Source organism: Marmota monax, unplaced genomic scaffold, assembly GCF_021218885.2.
Source record: "Marmota monax isolate L192 unplaced genomic scaffold, Marmota_monax_Labrador192_F-V1.1 WCK01_AAM20220418_F8-fsc00944, whole genome shotgun sequence".
In the NCBI taxonomy this organism is placed as follows: Eukaryota; Metazoa; Chordata; class Mammalia; order Rodentia; family Sciuridae; genus Marmota; species Marmota monax.
The window spans coordinates 101,960-110,485 of NW_026694748.1; the positions used below are offsets into that span (position 1 = coordinate 101,960).

The following is an 8,526-nucleotide window of genomic DNA, read 5'->3' on the forward strand; positions in this document are numbered from 1 at the left end:
CCAGGACAATGTAGTAGGGGCAAAAACCCATATAAGGTACAGATACTCATAGATGTGGGAAAAGTCCATAGAGAATAACCCAAGGCTGAGAGGTAGTCTCACCAGGAACAGCTCCCAATTATCCTCGGTGGTTTTGTCTCAAAACCTAGGACCCAAATAAATGACCACTTATACACTGAGTCAATAGGAGGGATCAGCAGTAGCTCTGAATGTTGTGCCTGGGGGTGCCCCCAACCACATAGAGTGCCAGACGATCAACCGTCACTTCCTGGGAACTCTAGGTCCTTTAGGTTGACTGGAGATGAAATGTCTGTTGGTGGGGGCAGAGAGGGCCTTCAGCAGAATGGAGAAGTGGGTCCCATGATGGAATCCAGATCGGGACCCGGGGAGACTCAGTGAAGCTCAAAGGGGAAATTGGGCACACCAGGCAACCCGATCTTGGGAGGCTCAGGAATCAGAGCCAGGTGGGTCCTAATATGGGTGATTAGGGTTGGGTGGGAAAGCAAAGGTTTTTCCTTAAAATGGCTGCTGTCACTTAAAATGGCTATCCAGATACTAAGCAAGAATCTTATACTTCTCAAGCCTGTTGGCTGAGCCAATCCCCCCCAAACAGCCTTTACCTTGTAGGGGAATCAAAGCCTGCTTCTCTGTCCCTGTCCCCAAGGGTAGTGTAAGGTTTTAGGAGTCTGCTGTGTCTCTAACAACTACCTTTCAATTTTTCTTTTCTTTTTAGTACCTATCATAATGACAGATTCATGGGACCCCAGTAGCCCTCCAGGAGCCGAATCTAATGCAATGACACAAGAGTCTTTATTTCAAGCTCGAGCCTGTACTCACAACCATTTTGGAAGCAGCAGTCCCAGGAAGTGAGTCATGGCCCCTAGTTCAGTGAGGATTTATAGTTTTTGGGTTTTTTTTTTTTTGGATACTCTATGCATCACAATATCACTCAGTAAATCATTTCACACCGTGGTAAAATCAAACAAAAACTCTTAACATTGATTAGCACATTCAGTGGTGGGAACAAGTTGGGTAAGGGTGATTGCTTAGATATATTTGAACTGATTGGCTTAAGCTGTGAGGGGTGTACATGCTAAACTACATGGGTTCCTAACATGCTATCAATCACCAAAACTAATGGGAGGGTCACCTGGCATTTCAGATATGTTCCCTGTCTCACTCTGTTTGGTTGTTGCTATGGTCCGAAATTAGGTCTCAAGCATTCTTTGGTCTTGCATTGCCTGAGTCAAGGCTATCTGGTCACTGCAGTTAGGGGTAGCTATGTGCCTAGAAATGCTGGATCATTCTCCCCACCGCCTCTGCTTTGGACAGGCCCTGCTCTGAGGTAGAGGCTGGTTATTTAAAAAAATGGAGTCATATCAATTTCTCACTATAAGGTCTTGCTTAGCACCTGGATGGCCATCTTAAATGACAGCTGGCATATTAAGGAGAACATTTCACTTTCCTGCCCATGGGCATTTGAGAAAGGCTCACCACTCCTACATACCAACCCAACCCTTAAACATCTGCATGAGAACCCACTGGGCTCTGATTCCTGATCCTCCCCCATAAAAGTCCAAGAACTGAAGCCTGTTGGTAATTTATAAAGTTTAATTTGGACACATTTGCAAGTGTTATCTACCTATATAATTCTACTATTTTGATGAAAGATAATTTGGATGGTTTCATTAGCCATGACTACATTATTTCAGGAAAGACTTTGTAGCAGGATGATGGGCAAGATTTTGTGAGGCCCAGAGACCCTATTTTATTCTCATTGCATCCAAAGAGGCCAAGATGCCAGGTTTCTAGGTCTATGTGGAGATTCACAAAAATGGGCAAGCCCTGAGTGTCTGGGTGGCACTGAGGTTGCCTAAGAAGGGCTTTTTGAAATTTTATCGTCCACTTAGAATGCTCCAGGCCTCCTGTGTTCCCCTACATGGATTATGCCACAGTGTAGCCACAGATAATGACCTGATTTCAGTTGGATGCTTTAAGTTCCTGGGAATGAACCTTATTGATCACCAAGTACTTGGTGTTGTTTCTCCATCAGTCCCTGGAGAATTCCAGTGTCAAAAACAGAAAACTGGGTAAACCCATCATGGAAGATATCAAGGACTAATCTTGAGATCTTGTTCATTTTGGACTATTTTTTAATGTACCATCCATGGAACAAAATAGTTTCTTCATATGTGCATGAAGCCTAAATCCCACTCTAAAAATCCAGGCCCCTTGTTATGACTCTATACAGACACATATGGCTCTATGCAGAAGGTCCAATCTTCAGGGGCTTCCTTCCAATGTAGCCCCCAGCATCCAATTCCTTTCCCCATGCACACTTCAGGCAGTGTCTGAAATGCTGGGCTCTGAGTTTCCTTCATGATCCCTCTACATCCTGGTTATACATCCAGTTGTGTAGAGGGCAGCTTTTTGTACATACCCAACTAGGCAGCTGTTGGACAGAAACAGTGATTGAGGCCCTGGTTGTAGAAGAACATGTGGCCACATTGAGGACAGGGCACAGTATAGAAAATAAGGACCTTTGGCTGCCTAAAATCCTTCAAAATTGCTGTGAGCTCTGCACAGAGTTGGGAACATCTCCCTGGGTGGATGGCACCCTGGGCATCATAGCTTTCCAGAGGGGCAGGGTATAGCTCTATGCACAACTTGCTCAGCGTGGCAGTGTGACACAGCAGGTCCCTGAGGACCGACATGGAGATGCGATTCTGGAAAAAGCACAAGGCCCTGAGCTGGGAGCAGCGGCTCAGGGCAGGCAGGATGGCTTGGAGCTGGGAGTCCGTAATCTCACAGGCTTCCAAGTCCAGGCTCTTCAGGGTGGGTGCAACAGTCTCCAGAAGAATTTGGAGGGGCTCCAGACTAAAATTGGTCAGTTTGATGCCCCTTAGATCCAGGTGTCTGAGCTGGCTGGTGTTTGGGCAGCGGGAGAGATAATACCAGTCGGAATCTGAGAGCGGGCACTTGGTTATTGAGAGGGTCTCCAGGGGGGTCTTCAGGTGCCTAAGGAGGAACCAGGCAGTTAGTTCTGAGGGAGAAGATGAATTGACCCAAACCCAAGGTCACTGTGACCATCTGAACACGATTCACATTTTTGTAGAATCTGCTCATTCAGGTCACTCCATTTCCACCTGAAATTTTCACCACTACATGTGTGATATTGTGGGTCCTCCAGCTCTATGAATGTCACCCTCAATGACAAGCAGAAAGCCACATATCTAGCCACAGGAAGTCAGGAAGAGTCATGTACCAAAGGCAAATACAGGAAAGATGTGTCAAAAGACATTGGGGTTAACCCCTGCAGGGCTCACTCCCTGTCCCCTCAGCAAGGTCTTCCTCCCTGCTCTTCACTCACAACCCCTGAGTCATCACCGGGAGCTTAGACCTGCCTTCCCCAGGAGGGCATTAGAAGTGGGCTCTTCTTCTCCCAGAGGGAGGACACAGAGCTTCCTTGTTCAACAGGTGGAGGTGTGGGGGCTTCCCTCCTTCAAAGTCCTCACCTCTACCCTGCTTTGTACCCCTGTCGCTGGACAGGGCTCCCAGGGAAGGAACCTCACACCCACCTCACTAGCTTCTGTCCTCATCAGCTGGCTTCCCAGAATGATGTAACTTCCCAGACCATAAACCCTGGTTTAGCCCTTTGCTCTAACACAGGTTAGGAGATGGAGCTTCAGGATACAACAGGAACAGATGATGGGTTATTTACCTTCCAGTGCCTTGTTCACCATGAGAGTGTCAGTGGCTGGCACACAGTAGGTGCCCTTTCAGATTTACTGATACTGGTCTGCAGAGGAAGCTCATCCTCCTTACTCACCTCAGCACCTGCTCCAGGTGGCCCTCAAGGAGGAAGACAGCATCCACACAGAACTTCCGCAGGCAGTCCATCCTGAGGAACTGTGAGGTGAGCTGGGCGAGCAGCCATTCCTGCTCCTCTGGGGAGGTGTGGGCAGGCACGCGGACCTGGGAGACAAGCAGCTTCCTCAGGTTCCTCATCTGGCCCAAGAAAGGAGCACAAGCAGCCAAGGTGGAGGGCGCCCAGGTGCAGTGCACTTCCACCTTCTGGACAGAGTCCAGCTGCAACAGTCTCAGGACCTTCCTGGTGTGACCAGTGGGTTTCCCAAAGATCTTCAGCCTACTGCAACACAGGTGCAGCCTGTCCCTTCTCTGTGTGACCCACAGGAACAAGAGAGTCAGGAATTCATCCATGGGCCCTTCTGTGAGGCACAAGTCTATGAATATCTTCAAGGGCAGCTTAGCTGCCATTGCTGGACCAAGTTTCAATGTTCGATTCTTCTTAATGTCCTCTGGTGAGCAGGCATCGACCATGTCTCCAGACCACGTCCTCCAGAAGTTCCTTGGAGCCCTCCGCAAATCCAGCACCTGCAGTTTCCACCTCCTGCGGGGACCACAGCAGAGTCTCAGCCCTGAGGCCCCTTCCTTCACCTCTCAGCTGCTGCTCCCTGCTCCACCTCTTCCTTCTGTCTCACTTTTCTCCACCCACTTCCCTCCAATCCAGCCTGGTGCCCCCACTTGTACAGACTGAGGCAGGGGCAGGTACAGCCTCATTCAGGGGTCAGCACAGCTGCCACAAGCACCTCCACATCTGGAAGCCTTTCCCAGATGGGGCTCAGCATGGCCAAGGCCTCTCCACCCCTCCTTGCTGGCAGCACAGGAAGCCTGTGGAGCACACTTCAGCACCCACTCTCCCTGCCTATACCCATCCCTTCCCTGGCACCGAGGGTGCTCCCTTCCAGGCCACCTGGGTCCCCCTCACCTGGGGCGATCCTGCTGGCCAAGCAGCATGTCCAGCCCATCCAGGGCCACTCGGAGCATCTCCAGCTGTGGCTTCCTCATCAGGGCCCCCAGGGGCAGGCAGGTGAAGGGCCAGGCCTGCACCATTTTCTTCAGGACCTCAGTGTGTCCCCTGCTGAAGGCCTCCACAAAGAGTGGTGGGAAGAGCTCTATGGGCAGGTCCTCCAGATCCAGGATGGCCCTGGACTTGTCACTCAGCAGGATGCACCCTGCCAGCTCCAGCAGCGTGGGTGGGGACTGGATGCTCATCCTGGGGAGTCTGAAAGAAGAAGGAACCTGGAAAATGGTCCAGAGAAAAGGCCACTATCCCATCCATTGCCAGCCACTGGGAAGGGGGTACTGGTGAGTCTAAAACTCACCCCAACCTTAATGGGGAAAGCCTTTGTCCTTATAAAATGGGAATTGGAGTGTCATGTGACTTAATGCAGTAGGCTCCTCAGTTTCAACAACTACAGAGGCTCAGAAAGGAGTTGCCCTCTCATGGGTGATGTTATTTTTAATTTCAAAAAATTGAATGGGCAATTATAAAGCATGTGCCCATATTATAAAACACTTGGAAATTACAACAGAGTCTCAAGGATATCTGTTACACATGTGAGATTCTGCCACCTTAGGGGGGAGGTCAAGAGAACAAACAGATCAGAAGAACAGAGTCTGTGAAGTGTTGCATGAGATAGTTTGAAGCTTTTTGTTTATTTGTTTAAACAAATTATAAAATTACAAAACTACATAAGCTTTAAAGTATAATTTGGGGGATGAGGCAATATTGGGGATTGAATTCAGGACACTCAACCAGTAAGTCACTGCCCCCAGCCATATTTTGTATTTTAGTTGGAGACAGGGTCTCACTGATTTGTTCAGCACCTCGTGCTGCTGTGGCTGGCTTTGAACTCTAATTCTCTGGCCTCCTCAAACTCTGGAGGTGTTGGGATTACAGGTGTGTGCCACCACGCCCAGCAAAACAGTATAATTTTAAGGGCACACAAAATAAATATTTTTATTATCAGGAAATAGAATTCCAATCAATTAGAATGAAATAGGATTGCAATTCACTTCCTTGGTTAAGTAATTTTAAATTGGCTTTGCCTGGAGCTCAGTGGAAGAGCACTTTCCTAGGACATGTGAGGCACTGGGCTTGATCCTCAGCAGCAGGTAAAAATTATTAAATGTTGGGCTGGGGACATACCTCTGTTGATAGAGTGCTTGCCTCACATGCACAAGGCCCTGGTTCAATCACCATACCACCAAATAAATAAATGGATAAATAAATAAATTATATTGTCCATATAAACTTTAAAAAAACAACAATTTAAAAAAAAGAAAAAGTGCAGGGCGTGAGTGAACAAGCCTGTAATCCCAGGGTCTCTGGAGACTGAGACAGGAGGATCATGGAATCAAAGTCAGCCTCAGCAAGAGCCAGCGCTAAGCAACACAGTGAGACCCTGTCTCTAAATTTAGATGTAGGGATGTGGCTCAGTGGTTGAGTGCCCCTGGGTTCAATAGCCCATACCAAAGAAACAAAGAAAGAAAATTGAAAGTGACATAAACCAAAGTGGAAATCCTAGTGTTCAGGATCAAGGTAAAACTACACTGAGAGGCAAAATCGACGTTCTAAATTTGTTCATGAGAAAAGACAGGAACAAAATTGTTCCTGAATCCACACAGGTGAGGCGGGAACGGGGTGGTGCTCAGGGCAGTGAGGGACTTACGGGATCTGTCCAGGTGTGCAGGGTTCTCGGAGCCTCAGCAGGCCAGGCTGGTTCTCCTTGGGCTCCAGGACTCTTGTGTTTCTCTTCTGGCTCCACAGAAGCTTTTATGGACCTCTCTGACCACGCCCCCACCTCCATCTGATTGGCTGGCATCCAATCAGAAAGCGGTATCTGATCAGGATCTCCAGTCTCCACCCACTTAATCCTGATTGGATTTTCTTCCTCCGGATTGATTGATTGAATCCGATGCTCACGCAGGAGCGCAGAATCAGGGAGACTGTGAGAGTCAGGGATGCGTCCCTCCATGCACTCTAACCACTCAATTTTTTCCATATGTGACCCTCCTGTTCCTCCCGTGAGACATAAAAGCACTGAATCCCTAAGAAAAAACAACACCTGAAAATATCTTTCAAAGGGATCTTTGGCCAATTCAAAATTATTTAAATTATTTTTCCAAAAATTCCATAGTAAAAACAGCTTTTTGAAGACATTAGTGTCATCCAGGAAGACCACAGGACAGAAACCATGTTGACAACAGTCACACGAGTGTCGAGTCTGAGTTACCTTGCAGCAAATCTGGGCACACTCAGAGAGGAAGAGCAGACAAGGAGGGTGGAATCAGTCTTCTAGACCTAGGTCAACACTTCTCCTGTTTGTCTGTTGTACTGGGGATTGAACCCATTAGTTCTCAACCACTGAACCACATCCCCTGCATTTTTATTTTTTGCTTTTATTTGGAGATAGGGTCTCACTAAATTGCTTAGTCCTAAGTTGCTGAGGTTGGCCTCAAATTTGCCATCCTCCTGCCTCAGTCTCCTGAGTTGCTGTGATTTCAGGCATAGGCCACCGTGCCTCATCAGACTTGGAGAAGTCTGAAATCCACCTAGGGTGCAAACTATGGGCAACTTGGGAATTGGAAAGAAAGACACAGGGTTGGACAGCAGGTGTTCCTGACATCAGGGAGGCCACCCACTGGAGAGTTTTCCTTCAGAATCAGAGACCCCCCTGGGCACATCTCCCAGGCAGCCTTTGCTCCAGGCAGTTTCCAGGGCTCTTTAGGCTGTGAGAAGTTCACAGACAAAGGAAAATTTGAAGCGTCTGAGTAAAAAGTAATTCAGGAATTGAGGAAGGAGAGACGGAAAGAGAGGGAGTGCTTGGATGGTGAGCCATGTGAGGGGAGGACTTACAGGGAAGATGTAGAAGGAATGGTTTAATTGGTGGCAGTTACAGAATTGCATTTCTGCTTTGTTGTTCTGTCTTTGTGTTAGTCAGCTTTTTCACGATGTCACTACAACACCCAACCCCAACAACTACAGAGGAGGAAAAATTTATTTGGGGACTCATGGTTTCGGAGGTCTCAATGCACACACAGAAGATTCCATTTCTTGGGCCCTCACCTTCAAGGTGAGGCTGACCATTATGGTGGGAGATTGTGGCAAAGGGAAGGTGCTCACATTATTAGAGAACAGAGAGGGAGAGAGATGGCCACTTGCCACATACAAAATATACACACCATATTCACACCCTCAATGATCAGCTTCCTCCAGCCACACCCCACCTGCTCCCTGTTATCACTCAGTTAATCCCACTGGGAATTAATTTACTGACAAGGTTAAGGCTATAAACCAATCATGTCTTTTCCAAAATGATTGTCTCACAGGTGAGCTGTTGGGAGACACAGCATCTAAACCATGATGGTCTTCTTGGGTATCTTGTTGGAAAATACTTCTGCTCACATCACAGTTGGATACTCACAGTTGGCTGAGGTTATCTTTGGTTTCTGTTTCACATAATGACTTACCACAAATGACCCACATTTAATCTCCTATGTGTGCAGTTCAGTAGGGCTAAGGCTATTTCACAGACCTCATTGCTTTTTAGGCTCCACAACAATTAAAATCTAGTCTCTCAACTGAATTCTAAATTTCTCTGGCATTTGTCTGTGTGTAGCCAGCTGAAAGAGTGACTTCATGCCACAGCCCTGCCTTCT

The 8,526-nt window shown here is 47.7% G+C and overlaps 1 protein-coding gene across 1 annotated transcript; it reads right to left on the minus strand.

The window, feature by feature from the left end:
- Positions 1–2,444: 2,444 nt before the first annotated feature.
- Positions 2,445–5,076, minus strand: LOC124079144 (PRAME family member 12-like). The gene is made up of 3 exons (XM_046424368.1): positions 4,790–5,076; positions 3,830–4,411; positions 2,445–3,018 (listed from the first exon to the last, which is right to left on the minus strand). The coding sequence occupies exons 1-3, from the start codon at positions 5,074–5,076 to the stop codon at positions 2,445–2,447; spliced, it is 1,443 nt and encodes a 480-aa protein (XP_046280324.1).
- Positions 5,077–8,526: the final 3,450 nt, after the last annotated feature.

What these genes read in the sequence shown, in the direction of transcription:
- LOC124079144 (XM_046424368.1), bottom strand. Translation starts at nt 5,076, where the DNA reads ATGAGCATCCAGTCCCCACCCACGCTGCTGGAGCTGGCAGGGTGCATC. An exon ending in GGCCAGCAGGATCGCCCCAG is followed by an intron (nt 4,412 to 4,789) that starts GTGAGGGGGACC and finishes TGGTCCCCGCAG; the next exon opens with GAGGTGGAAACTGCAGGTGC. An exon ending in CACCTGGAGCAGGTGCTGAG is followed by an intron (nt 3,019 to 3,829) that starts GTGAGTAAGGAG and finishes GTTCCTCCTTAG; the next exon opens with GCACCTGAAGACCCCCCTGG.